We start from the raw sequence: 14,780 nt of genomic DNA, 5'->3' as shown, positions 1-14,780 counted from the left end.
GCGCCCCGGGCAAGACGACAAGGACATTGCGAGTGCAACGGCAGGTAACGTCAGTGCAGCGAGGGCCGCGGGCGCGCGCCACGCCACACCACACCACCCTGCGAAGCCGGCGGCCAAAGGAGCATACCGCTAGGCCTACACCTGCCGAGCCTCCAGGGCAAAGCTGAGAACACCCGCGCTAGAAAGCTTCATGCCGACTTGAAGAAAAAGAATAAATAAATAAAAGGCCACGAAACAGTCCATAACTAAACGGGCCACAAACACCATTCAACGGGCACAGTCTTGGAAGTCACACTGTCACAACCAGCAAGCTGGGCCTCTTGCCCAGAGCCAAAACACAGGGAGCTGGACAGAAATAGCCTGTTTCAGGCATTCAGCACTGCAACTCTGTTCTTCAGGCGCTGCCGAAACACTGGTATTACTGAGTGCTTGAAGAATAGTTTAAGCATGAATAAAAATCCATGCTTATCCTAAAAATAAAGTTCCATAAGAGAAGCAGCTACTAATTACAGCTTCTATTTAATATCTAAATCAGGAAAATTAAATTCAATCTAATCAGAGCTGTTAGAATTTTTTCTGGCACTTAAACACTAAAATTAAGAAGCAACAAGATTATTTGAACAGTTACAAATATATCTAGTTTTATGCAAATGATAAAATAACTTCTTTATACTTTAACCCCTCCGTTCTAAAGCTTCTGAAGTTAACCCAATTTGTGAATCACAACATCTGGACAAGTAGAATAAAAATTAGACAAAAACTGACCAGCTGGAGTCAAAACTGTGGAAGTACACAGAACACATATAGATGGAACCTACACATAACATCAAAATATCAAGGGAAAACCGACTGACTAGGAAAGCCTTTTTAGAAATTTAAATTCTACAGCATAAATACATATAATCTTCTCTGACACCGCAACAGGTGAGGCAGGAACCACCAAAGGAAATTTTACTTTCAAAACAAAAACATGATTTCACTTGAATGGAATTTATAAAGGTGAAGAAATTAGTGGCTGACAGTCTGTAATCTGTGTTGTCCCAGAAGCCAGATGATATGATCAGACTGCTTTGTTTTACTTGCCATCATGAATACCTGCCTACACGTACAACCGAAGAACAAGACAAACACATTGAACCTTCACAGGACGAAGAAACAGAAGGTACACAAGTACCGTACTTATTCTACAGTTGTGTATTTATTAGGTGATGATTCCAGTAGTTAATCAGTGTATGCATGACATCAACATGATAAGCTTTTAGGAGAACAGCATCATTCTAATGGAAAGGATTCCAAACCATGACTCATAAAACTTCTTAACTACTTCTACCTGTGCCATTGACAAAACACAATACATACTCTGTTTATACCTCAGTTTACCAGGTAGTAAAATGAAGATATTGGTGATGCTYACCTGCTGCTCTGAAACAGCAGAGAGCAGACAGAAACACCCTGTTATTTAAATGCCATTTAAATTACGATGGTGCTTCCAGTGTTTCAGCAGCAATGATCATATTCAAAATGTATGCCAAAGAACAGATGCTACCACTGAATGGACAGCATTATCTTTCCTGCGTGGATTGTGTCTGAAAGTGGCACATTTCCACACTGCTCTGTGGAATCATCTTTCTAATAGATAAGCTCCTTCTGTAGGAAAATCTGGCAAGCGACCTGTAGCACAGATGGCTCCATTGCGGAGACACAGAACTGTTCATGTCTGGAACACAGGTGTTTCTCACCCTGAATTTGCTAGCCAACCTGTTGCCCAGCCAGAAGATGCATTTCTATTTTCTATTTAAAATCAGATGAGTCACAATCATTTCCAGAAATGTAGAAGAGCTGCCCATTATCACCAATATTAATAACTCTCTTTATTGAAGAAAGCCAAAGTTATCATCTAGAGACAGACCAGTGCTAGAGCCAAAATTACCATCTCCTCTCCCAACTCTATGTCACTGTTAGTATTACGTTTTTGGTTTTTACTGCACAGCCATCACTTCAGCTCTACRCATGTATGCACAAGAACATAGTGTCATTCTGCAGTTAAATAGTCAACATCAGCTATAAAGTTAAACTAGGCTGGAAATTTAAAAGAAACATGACCAACCATTCTCTTTTCAACTAAAAGCATGCTCACATTGGCTTAGAAAGTCTGTTAAACAAAAGCAATGTACTGGGTAGTGACCTTCCCTGACTGCCTATACATACCCATGCTGTTGCAAGGTGGTTGGCCTCAAGGGTCTATAGCCAGGTCCCAAGCACAAGGGTCCCCACTGCTGGTGCACAAAAGGTCCAACATGGGACTCACCAGCCAGGCTGCACCCGCACCGCTGAGCAGCATGTGTGGAGCACCCTGTGCAGGTGAGCACAAGGTCCACAGCCTCCTCAGCTCTGACGACCTCACTGATATATTCAAATGTGGGGACTCAGCATGACAAGAGTCCAACTGAGATCAGAATTCAGATGCCAGCTTTACTACAGACTTATCATTACTGGGTGAGTTATTGAGGACCTGACCTAAGAAAGCACTTTGCAAATGACATGCAAGTCAAAGGGAATGCAAGCACCTAARTCCCCATAATCTTTCCTTTAATAACCTTTTGGGTCCCCAAAAGACCATGAGATACACGCAAGTATCTTAAATGCTCCTGCAGAGCACGCTCAGAGCAGAGCTAACTATCCTTCACAGACAATGGGTCCTATACATAAATCTCCTTAAGAGCCTAACCTGGCAGGAGTTGGGTAGGTAAGGAGAACATTACCTCAACACAAACCAGTGGCACTATTTAATGGAAAGCTCAGCGGTTAGGAAATGTTCACAGCCAGGTGATAGGGAAAAAGGAGTCAATACTTTCAGGTGACTGGGGGGGATTTAAGTTCCGCAGCTTTCCACATCTCAGGAAGGTTCCTTAACACCAAGTTATGGGAGAAATTGTGCCTTTTCTCTCTTTTTTATTGAGGCTGCTACACTGTTTACGTGATGCACCTGCAAAGAGCAGAGCCTTGACTTTTGCTACCTGATCTTGATATCAAAAAAAAGAATTTGCTCCTTCCCCGAGAGTTTCCTCATCACTGGACCACAGAGCCTGCTCTCCCTTGTTTGTTCTCTTCTGCATCTTTGTTTCTATGCAGGGGAATAGTTTCAGCAGGAACAATTTCCCTATTCCTTCTCAGGCAAAGTCTAATGATCAGAACATCTTAAAACAAAATATGGTGGATTTAAACCTCTCGTAAAGCAAAAACAGCATGTATACTCAGTGAAGCCATTACATGCCACACAAAACAAACAGCGAATATATTAACACCTCACATGCTAAATGCCACTTATACGCTCTTATTAAAAATGAGAAAACCATAAGCGAGAAGTACATGCAATTTTTTTTTTTTTAATTTTCAGATCACACTATGACCAGGAGAAGAGAAAGATGGCATCATTCACCAACAGTAATAAATTAACCCATCATCTTCTATCATTGTATTCCACCTAAATTACAAGGCGCTCACCATTACTGAGCAGTTTGGCTATCTCAAACTCAGTTTACAGTCATTAGCTCATCCTCTCTGATACCATTTTAGATCTGTGAACATTTTCCTCACAGTCTGCCCAGATGATAAATACCAACTGATTCAGCTGTGGCAGTAAAGGTGAATGCACCTCTCATAAATATTCACTGGCTGATTTACAGAAAAGACCACTTTATTTGTCCAGTTGATGAGAAAAGCCATTGTATAACAAATGACACTGTTCAAATTCTTATCAAGAGAGCTTTATAAGTCTAGTGCAGTGATTCTCCCTTACACAATGATGGCTAACATGACAGCAACTATTAATTACGGAAATGCACTGCACACAAGGGAGACGCACAGCTCCGGCTGGACTCTGACAACGCCACTGCTCCGCTTAAAGCACTGAATGAAATGTTCACGCTCCTCTGTACGTGTTGATATTTATTAACATGGTCAAGATTTAGACCGAGGAAAAACAGCAATTTAGCATGATGATTCAATATCAGTGTTTTATCCTACTCTCACAGTAGTGTGATTTCCTCTGATTAGTTGGGTTATGTGTAATTCAATGAACCTCCAAACTAAAACCAAACCAAACAAAAAAAATACATAGTGCTATCATAGCATTTTTTAATTAGCATTTGGGAACTGAAAGGGAGAAGTGACCAAAAACTACTGTAGCTAAAATGTCTAACTTCAGAAAATATATTACTTGTTCAAGCTCATAAATAAATTTAAGCTCAAATGCTTAATTACATATGAAATCTTGTTGTATTATCAAAACTGTGTGGAGGACAATTCCCTGCAGAAACCAAAGAGTTGTAAACTATGACATTTTTTTCCTCCCTCACTTGTAATTTTCTGAAATCTATAGATGCAAAGRAAAAAATTCTGTCTCAAATTTCTTAATATCATCCAGTCAGGAAAAAGGAAGAAAAATATACAGAAGTTTTGGGGTTGTCTGTTTTGAAGACCCTATCTTTCCAATTCCATCTACAAGAGAAGCAAGTAACTTTGTTGTTGTTGTTTGATATGAACTATTGCAGTGCTGCTGAAATGGTTAGGAAATTCTTATTTTAAAGAGTCTTCTGCATATGCCATCCACATTAGCTACTTTGTGTTTCATGCCATACTTCAATTATTAGAAATTATCCTTTAAATATTAAAGAAAAAATACATAGTCTCAGGTAGCTGAATCAATGTTGGGGAAGCGATACTTTTACAGTTTTTAAATCCTGCAAGCCTTAGTTTCCAATCTTACTGGTGATTGGCACAAGATTTTTTTCCTTTGAGTTTCTCAGCTTTTTAACTGAAAGGAGGAAAAAAAAAAGCAAAGGATAAAAAAGATGAATAAAATTGAAGCTAGAGCTAATCCATAAGTGTATCAGCTGCTACCTTAGCTTCTCTAAAATAGAAAGGGAGTCAGGTAACACACTTTTGGAGAGTGATAATCCAACAAATTGTATAGTCATGTACTTTTGACTGTCTGACCTGCTTTCTACCTCTTCATTTATTTCATTTTGACTACAGCTTGCATCAGAGGTTTCCAAAAGGCTTCTAGCAGTTGCCTTTGAGTAAAACAACATCTTGCAGAGAAACGTATTTTTCCCATCCATTGCTTCCAAAAACAGTAATAGCTAAAAGCCTCACTCTATTTATCTTCAGCATTTACTCACCTCTTTAAAATTATGCCCTGTAAATTATATATGTATATAAAAAGATATAAACATAGAGCAAAATATCAAATTAAGCTCTATAAAATTATACTTAAATACTACCCAGCTGTACAACCAAGCTCCATACCTAGCCTAGATGTATAGCATTATTTAATAGCAAGTAATCTATACGTCTGTGTATATGGTGCACCAGCTCTCCCTCAGGTCACTGCTGCTGCCTGTTGGTTTTCTGAAGCACAGCCCATACGTCCTCTTCCAAGGAGGTCGGGGTCAGCAGCACAGAAACTGTCCATACAGCACTTCCATAGTCAAACGTGACAGAGGGTATTATAATCTTACTTCAGGCAAATTGTTCTCTGAGCATGCATCAATCTGCTCCTCAGTAATTTTTTTCAGTTGATTAGAAGTTTATACTACAGGAGCAGGAAGATTTTATGAGTGGACTGGTGATATGAAGAACGTAAGCTTTGAAAATGATGAAGATAAGCCAAGATTTAGAAATACTGTAATAAATAATTTCTACCTTTTCTTTGTTTGTCTTTTTTCTCTTTTCCTTGATGTGGCAGAGAGATATTTTGTTTTTCAATTTATAAAATCATCTGATTTTTATGATGTTATTACGCAACCATCAGCTTTAAAAACCACCACATGCCTAACATATATTTGCTCATGCTTTTTTTTTTCCCCCAGTGGTGGCGGCATGATTTCTTTAATCCATCAAAGTACTTTATTCAATAGTTTTCCCTTTTGAAAACTGTCCATTTATTTAGCTGCCAGAATATCAGTTTACAAGCTCAATTTTAAGTACTTCTAAAAAGACACTAAAACTGTATTGAAAATTGAAAAACGCTTGGCAAAAAGCAGCAGAGATCATTGCAAGGTTCAGGTCTTCAAATATTAAGAGAATTTCTTTCCTTTTGAGGCTTGAAGACTGCAGGCATTGATGAAACCTCCTATGTCTGCAAAACCTTAAGACAGCATCTCATTCACAGAGATTACCTATTACACAGGTATTAGGAAAACRCCTAGAGTTTTATTTTGACCTCAGCACTGAAACTCTAGATATAATCATGGCCACTGTTCCACTGGAAAAATATTAGAGTGTAGTTCAATTATCTCAGAAATTCAACAATTTTAGAGCCAACAAAATCTATTCAACTTTCAGCGGTATGTCAACCAGCAAAAGCAAATTGTTACCAAAGTTCTCACAAACAGCTGCCAACTTGCAGTATAATTGACACATTAAAGTTACACAGATGAAAAAATACATGTTCCTTTTCTTATCTGGATAACATAATACGTACTAATGCAAAAAAAATTTTCAATAATAAGCCTGAATTAATTATATGTTTATTGAGGCACAGTGAAGTAAATGAGTACAGGAAGTTGGCAAGAAGCCAAATGAGTAAAACAGTTTTAAGACTGTCTGGGGACAGACTTGAGAATATTATAGTCATCAGGCAGCTGAAAACAGCCTCAGGGTAATTATGAGCATTTGCAATCGATTAAGGAGAATGTGATTCTTTTATGAATCTTTATTAAACTTGCATTACAACTTCAAATAATCTGAAATGTTATGGTTCCACGCACATCTCTGCAAATGGTCATCTGATAYTTATTTCTGGAGAATGTTTATGCAGGAAAGCATTGATGGAATTATTTGCTTTCTATGGTTTTCAAAGGAGAGACTAAGAGACCAGGGCTCAAACCTGTAGACGAGCATCATCTCAGAATATCGCCCCTCATAAAATAGAGGCAGCACCCTCTCTGCAAGCAACTCACCCTTTTGAGTTCCAGGTACAATCCCTTCTTTTCCAGGATCTTTAAAGAACAGTACTCCCATCCTGCTCCATTGCATCTAGTTTATTTGGAAACCACCATCTTCCTGGGGCAGGGGTGGGGGGAGCACTCTCTTTTGACTTCAGAGTTTCAAAGACCTCTTTACCTCGGCTGGCATTCTCTGTATTACAGATCTCACTGCTCTCCTCCTCGAGCTTGTATCTTCTTTATCCCCAAACCTCCCCCAGACTGAGCATGAGACATTTTTTGAGCAAGATGACTAGGCACCTCAGCACTGCCTTCATCCTTCTCAGGTGTGCAAATAATTCCCAACACCTGTGTATGCTGAGGGGCAAGCAGGAGGAGCTTCATAAGAGAGTTTTTTTCAGAAAGATGCCCTCTTTTTCCTTTTGCTAACCTTCTCCCTTCCCTTCCAGGGATATTGATATTTTCAATTATTTTTCCAACCTCCACTTGCTATAAGACTGCCTCCCTTAACAGAGTAAATCCCCCTTATAGTGGCCTTAATGATATTTCTTTGCAAAAGTAAAAATTAAATTACCATCTAAGGGACAGGCAAAAATCCACTGCCAAACATATGTGGAATTAGTAGGAAGGTCAAAAAAACGTTAGCAAAGATATATTTGTCCTGAAATCAATAAATATGACATAAATCAGCAACAATGCTTGCATATTTCAGGCAAGCCGAGTTGAAAAATACAAGGTTAGACCAGCATGCTGGACAGGGAAGTGGAGTTTTGTAACTTTTTTTTGCATATAAAATACAGAAGGATTTTAAAATATTACTACCACTACTATAAAAGAGAATAGCAAATAAGACAAAATTCATTCCCCAGAAACAGTCTTATTCCCCTAACCTTTCTAGATAGAGTGCAGAATCCTTCTACCTGCTTTGGCACCAACAAAACATTAAAAATAAATGTTTTCAAACAGCTAAAGTTTCTCCCTTTCATCTAAGAAATGTAGAGATATCTACACTGTAAAACGGCACAAAATTCACAATTACGCTTTTGCAATGATTCAGTTGCTTCTTCATAAAGAATTTACTACTACAGGAAAGTATCTGAGTTCAAATGCATTCCTGGAAAATCCTGTGAGCTGTAAACTGCCTGAAGAGTGAGAAATGAATTGCAAAAGCTTGCCTCTTGTTGATACACCGCAGAGATAAAATCGACAATATGCTGGGGTTCTAAGTCAGCTTCTCTCCAGCTCAAACATTCAGATTTCAAATGACTGTTTCATTTGTTTCCCTTTGTGGTTTAATTTCTTGACCGCGTAAGGGTCTTTTTCATGCGAGTGCTTGGGGACTGACCCTTGTACGATGCCTCTCTGTAGCGAGCCAGCATTTGCATTATTTACTGTGCCAAACTACAATTTGTTTGCCTTGAACGTGAAACCTTGAAGTAAAGATGATACAACTGGGCTAAGTGTGTTCAAAATGTTTACAGGTGTCAATGGCTCTTTTTACAAATCTAAACTTTACGACTTCCAAATAAGCTATACTTTTAGCGTCCAGCCTGAAAGTGCCTTCTCTGAAAGGGGTATCGATGGTCTTAAAGAGTCCAGTGGGATCTACTGGCTTAGCATAGGAAATGGCCAGTCACTGCAGCGGCATTTTAAAGGGAGAGGCATAGCTACTCTTTACAGTTCAGTGATGCTATAATTTGAGCTGAGCAGTCAAGAATGAAAAGACTATGAGCCAATTTGACTGTTTTAATGAAGTAAATTTGTCTTGTACACGCTGCGTGGATAGTACCTTTAATAGCAGGTTGAGAAAGGCAAAGATGCATTTCAACATCACTTCTTTAACACCTAGCTAATTATCACTTAATGAAGTAATTGCTTCCTTCAACAATTTAAACTGGCTTTTTTTTTTTTTGTGGGATGTTTACAAAAGGATAACATTTGGCAAATAACTCTGTCCTGCAAAAAGACATAGTTCCCGTTGTAAACAATACTCTCTCTGAAAATGAAAAGCAGTCTGTGACAGATTGCAAGATAAAAGTCAAAAGCAATTCCAATTCATAAAACAAAATCTATGACACTGATAAATTAACACAGAAATGGTTGCAGCTTCTTTCAGTGGGGCAAGGGATCTGGATTAGCACAGTATTTACTTTGATTTAAGCCCAGTTTTACTGTAGAAAAATTTATTATAAATATGAAAGGGATATTTTCTTTCACATAGCAAAAATATTACTGGAAATAATTTCAGTAATACAACTGAAGTGTTTTGTTATAAATTGTTAAATTAAATCACTACAAGAAATCATTTCTCACAAAGGAAATTAATGAAACCGTTCTGATTACGAGAACTGGTCAGTCTAACAGCATTCTCCTGTTTTCTAACTTATAAAAAGATGGCAACAGTGGAAAAAATTAAAGGATTAACTCATATTGGAATCTATATGCCCATTACTTCTCAGGTGCCACTTAATGCTATGGAGACATCACTTAAAGCTATGAAACATACCTTGAGAAGGAATGATCACCACATATCAAAAACCACTGGGGCAAGAAATAGCTCTGTTTGCACAAATGTTGGTTCTGCAAAGGACTGGAGTATGTGCTTAGCTTTAAACATACGAGTAATCTCTTCCACATTCAAAAATATGAATTTAATTCTACGCAAGTGTTGATCTCCTATGTACTTTAATGTTGAATATTAAAATATTTCATTCAAATGTCTAATATTAACTGCTGTGAGCAGTTAAACTGAGCAAAGCTTCCAAACAGAATTTGATTGTAGGTCTGTGTGAGCTGAGGGTAGAAATAAAGCAAACATTGCGGCAGACCCTCTCAGGCAAGTTCAGGAGTGGGACTGGTGGCTTCCAGAGGGGACTGCAGCCATCCCTAGCTGCACTGACAATTTGACCAGTTGGATGCCTTACTCTGGGGCCTGCACGCTGTGTCTGCATATCCAGTTATTGATTTCTTTCTAAAACAGGCATAGAAACTAATCCTAATGTTCCCTTCCCCAGCTTCCCCAAGCTCTGTTGATGTTATTGGGCCAACTCTCTATAGACTCATAGTCTATAGACTCATCTAAATGGATGATTTTCTCAAGCATCACATAATTCAGGTTAGATGGGACCTCAGGAAGTCATCTAGTCCAACCTCCTGTTCAAAGGAAGGTCAACACTGGATTCAGCTGTCTCCACTCTATAATCCATTAACATGTGATCCGAGCTCCTGATTTCATGCCTTCGCTTTCTCTGTCCCTCCCCTTTGTGCAAGTCTGTTTACTCAACACAGAACATGGGAAGAAAACCCGTGCCCTGCTAACGTACTGGAAATGTGCTGAGTATATCAATAAAGTAGCAGGAAAAGGGGAGAAAGTGACATAACTTGTTAAGATTTATAAAAAGCTCTTGGGAAGATGGCTCACTAGGGACTGCTAAGAAACTAATGTCATCATGAGTAAGAAGAAAACTACTGCCATACATCAAAAGCTGGCTAAGAGAATTAAGAAAAGGCAAAACACTATGTCAGGCCTAATGATTTCACCTAAAACAGGGTAGTGAGGAATTAGAGAGGCATTCCAGCATGAGAGACTAGAGAGACAGAAAAGAACTTTCTTGATAATGAAGATAATGAGAGAGGTTTTAGGTTAGAGATGGTGATCTGAAACTTCTGCTCTCCTTTTCTCTATTAAAAGAGGAGGAGGAGATAGATATTCAGTAAAATCAGTGACTTTAAATTTAAAAAGAAAATATAAGAAGCATAAGGAGAATATAGAAGCTGCTTGCTGCTCCAGGGTGGCTGTTGAAGTCAAGGATTTAGCATGATTTAAAGAAGATTACATTGCTGTATAGATAATAACACTATTCAGAGTTACAGGTTAACTTGAAGCTGATGTTGAATTTAGAACCTTTCTATTTGTGGTATAAGCAGCAAACTACAAAAAGCTCACAGATGGTCAGAATGGGGACAGACAGCTCAATAAATGCTGAATGCAGAATTTTTTGCACCTTTCCCTGGTACATGTGATAGTGATCGCTCAAAGTCAGATTATCAATTTGCCTAGTCCAATATGGCTTTATCCCTAGCCTACTGAAGTCAGAGCAGCTTAGAAGACAGTGAAGAGACTTAATTTGTGTCTAACGTCACATCTGGGGATCATGTATCACAGAATGTACTACTGGTCTTGAAGCTTATTCCTTGCAGTCAGGCACCTGCATTATATAAGTCATGCCATTTCAAAATTCTTACCCAGAAAGCAAGGACAAAATGACATGGTGTCTGAACTGCATTCTCAAGTTAAATAATGTAACTTGAATAATACAAAACTAATATTTGTGAATATAGTTATTCAGAACTATTCATTAATGGTAAAGTTTGCTCAAGTTTTTCATACTCAAATATACATGCAAAAAGGTATAGCTGGCAAGATTATGTTCTTCATAGATACACTGGTACTTAGATGCACAAACTCATAAAACACAAACAATAATACTCTGTTGCAAGCTTTTTGGATGAGTGATGGTATGTTTTTCTCTCTMTMTATATATATACATATATATATATTTAGACAGAGATATATAGATATATATTTGTTTTTGCATGTGTGCCCCTCATCCTATTACTGGTGCTTTTCAGTGCTGCTTTATTATAAATAGAAATTCTTTTATTCATCATTTTCTATCATTCTAATTTAAGAATTTATTATGTAGTCAGGAGGGGAAAAAAAAAATCAATAACACCTGACCTGAATGAGCCAGTTATTATGCACAGGAAATCGCTGAAGTGAGCATTTTTCAACAACTTGAAAATCTAACTTTGAAAATAAGTTTTAAAATGTTCATCCAAAACCAGTCATGATTACTTATGAATAATGGATGCATCTGAAGAAAACAAGTCTGGTTTCAAAGCAATTTCCCATAGAAAAAGATGACAAAATTAGTCAGATAACGTATCTATACTACAGCAATATGTCTACTCAGCCTTAGAAGATATCTTTATAGAACTTGACTGAGTCACCAAGTCAGATGGTGCAGTCTGATTTGCCATGCCACCTGTGTTACACTTACTCTATTATATAAGGACTGTCAATTCAGCACCTTTCAGGAACACTAAATGCACTCAGAAAAGAAGGAACATTGTCTTTTCCATTCCCTCCTCCTCAAATACTTATTTCTGCAGAGGTTCTGCCTAGCAGCTTTCCCTTTGCAAATACCAGCTCCTTCTTGCTGAGGTCTCTCCTACATTCACTGCTGCTGCAACTTCTTGCCATCAGTAGGACTTACCTGTAAGTAGGAGAGTTTCATCACACAAGAAACAACTCTACCAAATGTAAAATCTTATATGTCGTCTCTCGAATTGTCATTTTACATGTCTTACCTATACTCCAACAAAAAAGAGAACTCGCTAAAAACTTTTATGCTTCATAAAAACTGACAAAATAGAAAGCCAGAAAAGTTCTGTATTTATCAGCTAACTTCAGCAAAGAAATTGTCAAATAAACCTGTAAAAGTTGATGGATTTTAGAAACAGATTTTTCTGGGGTGATGCGAAACACTAACAGAACCATAAACATTCACAGGCAAAATGTAATCTAGTGGAAGACTATAAAGTTTTAATGCAATTGCTTTCAAAAGAATCATGGATTTGACAACAATCGCTCTGCTAACTAAATACTTACCATACTCATTATCATAAAAAATGATGAATTTTTGCCAGGCATATTCCGTGACCACTCTCAAAATTACATCATTTAAGTAGACAGGGGGGCGGACAGAGAGCGTGTAGTCATCGTTGCGGTTGCTCCTGGTGAGCCCGCAGCCGCTCCTTGGTGTTCCTGCGGTCGAGCGCTGGATGAAGAGGTGAGGGATGTGCATGGCATCTGCCAGCGACTGCAGGGATCCGGCTGACGTGCAACCAATGGAGCTGACAAGGGCCAGGATGCCTTGGTTCATAAGGTCACAGGCTGTAAGAAAGCACAGTGATATTCAAGATGACAAGGGCAGTTCAGTACGTGCAGTCTATTTTTCTGTTGAAATTCAGACACTGAGAATTGAAACACAACAGTTTCAATCAAGTGAAACAGGGATAAAATTTTGCACATTGAGTAATTCGGACCTAAATTCATGAAAGTCAGAAGGCCTCTCTATTCGTTTCGAGCTGTCTTACAGTGAAAGCTTAAAGACTGCCCCTTCCAGCTTGCTCAGAAATGAATTCATGCCTGAAAATGGAACCTGTCCCTAGGCTTTCCGAGGGCCCTCAGGAAGAGCAAAAACGTATTCCAACTGCTGAATTAACATGACTTCCTGAGGAGATAAACACTCTTCAAAGTCTAGCACACCAGCTCCATGAATAGTATCTTTGCATTATACAGAGAAAACTTGAAGAAATAACAGCTCAGACTTGCTGTCAACGTTTGAAGACAACTGAATATGATTATGTACATCAACTTGTCCAAGCAAAAATTGAATTGCTTTTGGGTTCTCAGAGATATATGCAACAATCTTATGTAACGTATCCTTTTAGAGGAGGAAAAAAAGCAAGCCTTAAAAATAGCAAGATGCTTTCAAAATTTAGTGAACAATTTACATACGTTTTCTCGCCTTACTTCTATAAGGGAGGCATGGAGATGTTTACACAAAAAAATAACACCCTGTAACTCATGGTCCAGTTAATGAAGACAGAGTTACAGTAGACATCCTGAAGCACTATACAAGTGACATCCACAGTAATACCAGAAGTGTTTATCATGATTAATGTTAATGCAATCAATAAATATCAAAAGAATTAATACCAATGAGGTCTGTAATTTTAAAGCATTAGCCTGTGAAATAAAGCAGAGTCAAGTGTTTATGTTGGGTTCCTAATAGAATTGAGAGCTCAAATGAAGAAACAACACAAGCTTGTCGCATAATTCCCTAGAGCGCACTCAAGGCCAAATTTTGAAATACTCTGTTTGCCATTGGCAAAACTACAACGGCAGTTAACCTGCAACTACACATGCAAATTAGTTAATGGGACAGTAACATGTAATATGTATTTACATATGCATATCTAATACTTAACTGTGCAATTACTTATTTTGCAAGAATATTCTGTGCACGTGACAGGTGCAGGCAAAAGCAAGAAACCCACATGTGAGAAAATATTCCCTTAAAAATATGAAAACATCTCTTATCACCAGACCTGTTGTCTCATATCATATGGCTCTTATTCACAATGAGTAATATTTTACTTTGCTAATGCTTATTGGCTTCAATAGGAATATTTACAGTGTGACAGATGAGTTACCGCAATCAGGCCCACGTGACGCTCGACTTCATAGCCAAACTGCAGCAATGGAGATCACAAATTTAGAGTGTGCCACGTTCTTATAAAGCTAGTATAGTATTCTAGTTAAGATACAGAGATCTGAAACATGCCAGGATTGATTCTCAAGGCACCCTGATGCTGCTGAGACTACATCCAAGCCTGGAAACAGGCTTGGAAACAGACCTGGGAACACTCCTGAATTCCTTCATCCGGGTGAGTATGGGAGAACCAGCCTTTCCATAGAGCAATTTCAAAATCTTTTGGCGTAGGAAAATGTTTTCCTTCGTATATGCTCTGCACATGACTTGGCTTTGGGGCCAGCTGCTGGGCTTCAGGTTAAATGCAACACATTCTCAATATTTCACCACTATTCTTTCTCAGGATACCAAATGCACTGTACCAGTTACCAATGATATTATCAGTATCTCATGAATTTCTTAGATTCAGAACATTTTAAAACAGTTGTATTAGCTTCATCTTTTATACTGCTTGTTTACATTCTTCTTGATCCTCACTTTCAACAAA

At 38.2% G+C, this 14,780-nt stretch overlaps 1 protein-coding gene across 1 annotated transcript in view; it reads right to left on the bottom strand.

Annotated features, from left to right (window-relative positions):
* The window catches only part of GRID2 (glutamate ionotropic receptor delta type subunit 2), a 714,293-nt gene that overhangs the window by 287,312 nt on the left and 412,201 nt on the right, over nt 1-14,780 (bottom strand). Inside the window, exon 3 of the mRNA XM_026084197.1 lies at nt 12,625-12,909. Within this exon, the coding sequence (XP_025939982.1) occupies nt 12,625-12,909 (285 nt within the window). The remainder of the gene's footprint in view (nt 1-12,624; nt 12,910-14,780) is intronic.

This window comes from Apteryx rowi, unplaced genomic scaffold (genome assembly GCF_003343035.1).
Source record: "Apteryx rowi isolate R43461 unplaced genomic scaffold, aptRow1 scaffold_63, whole genome shotgun sequence".
NCBI lineage: Eukaryota > Metazoa > Chordata > Aves > Apterygiformes > Apterygidae > Apteryx > Apteryx rowi.
This window is presented reverse-complemented; position numbering and strand designations above follow the sequence as displayed.